The 1,073-nt window shown below is 39.3% G+C and overlaps 1 protein-coding gene across 1 annotated transcript; it reads right to left on the bottom strand.

The window, feature by feature from the left end:
- Nucleotides 1-291: 291 nt before the first annotated feature.
- LOC115217679 lies at nucleotides 292-714 on the bottom strand. Its single transcript, XM_029787429.1, has one exon. It carries the CDS (start codon nucleotides 712-714, stop codon nucleotides 292-294), a length of 423 nt encoding a protein of 140 aa, XP_029643289.1.
- Nucleotides 715-1,073: the final 359 nt, after the last annotated feature.

Raw genomic sequence — 1,073 nt, 5'->3', positions numbered from 1 at the left:
ACACCTCTTGGAATTTTATCCTTAGGCTGAGTTTTTCTCTTAAATATCAAAAGAGGTGGCAGTTTTATGCCATCAGCACAACAGGCCAGAGCTACTGTATAGTGGGTCTTTTCGTGGCCAGTGGTTTTTATCGAAACCGTTTTAGACCCTTTGACACTCACAGTCCTGTTGGATGGTACGTCAAATGTGAGTGGAACTTCGTCCATATTCCCTATTTGGCCCAGTTCAAAACAAGTTTTCTTTCTTGCATTTATAACAAATCTATGAAAATCTAATATTTTTTCTTCATAATCAGCAGGCATTTTTTGTGCAATGGATGATTTTTGTACGCATTGATAAACCCTTCCGTTTCATAAACCTGTAACACCAACCTTCTGTTTCTGCAAAGTTCTGTATCCCTCGTTGTTCTGCTACTCTCATGGCCTCATGAATTATCATTTTGGTAGATACACTTCTCCCTGAGTTTCTCTCATCAAGCACCCACGTTTTTATATCATCCTCAAGTTCTGGCCAATGTGGGGCTGGGCAACGAAGGTTATGTTTACCTTTCTGTGCTCTCATCAGCTGCTCTTCTTGCTGTCGCCAGACACGTATCATTTTTTCTGTAGGTGGTGGCCCAAAAACCCTTGCTGCTGCTCTATTTCCATGCTCCTTGGCATAATCTACCACTCGTAGTTTGTAGGAGATTTTGTAGCTTGATCTTTTTGCTGCCATAGCCGTGAGGGTGCTTGTACTGTTGTAGTGTGTTTTGTTATGATCATAAACTTTGTTGTACCAAGATATCCAACCTACCTCCGTATATACACGAACTCGCAACGATCATGTGCATTCCGTAGTTTTACTCCTCACCGTCAGATGGCATCGAGTTAGGGTTCCGATCAACTGATATTAGTAAACGTGTGTCATGGATCGCAGCCTAACAATTTACGGTAGATTGCTTTGATTTTTACGATAATTCGTATTTTAAAGTAATAATACTGGTAATAATAATAATAATAATAATACTAGAAATAAAATAATGATGCATGAGTACAGAAAATATCATTAAGGCGTTAGCGTAGGTAGAAATACTT

This window comes from Octopus sinensis, linkage group LG11 (genome assembly GCF_006345805.1).
Source record: "Octopus sinensis linkage group LG11, ASM634580v1, whole genome shotgun sequence".
Lineage (NCBI taxonomy): Eukaryota > Metazoa > Mollusca > Cephalopoda > Octopoda > Octopodidae > Octopus > Octopus sinensis.
Note: the sequence above shows the minus strand (reverse complement) of the source record. Positions and strands in the feature narration are given on the sequence as shown.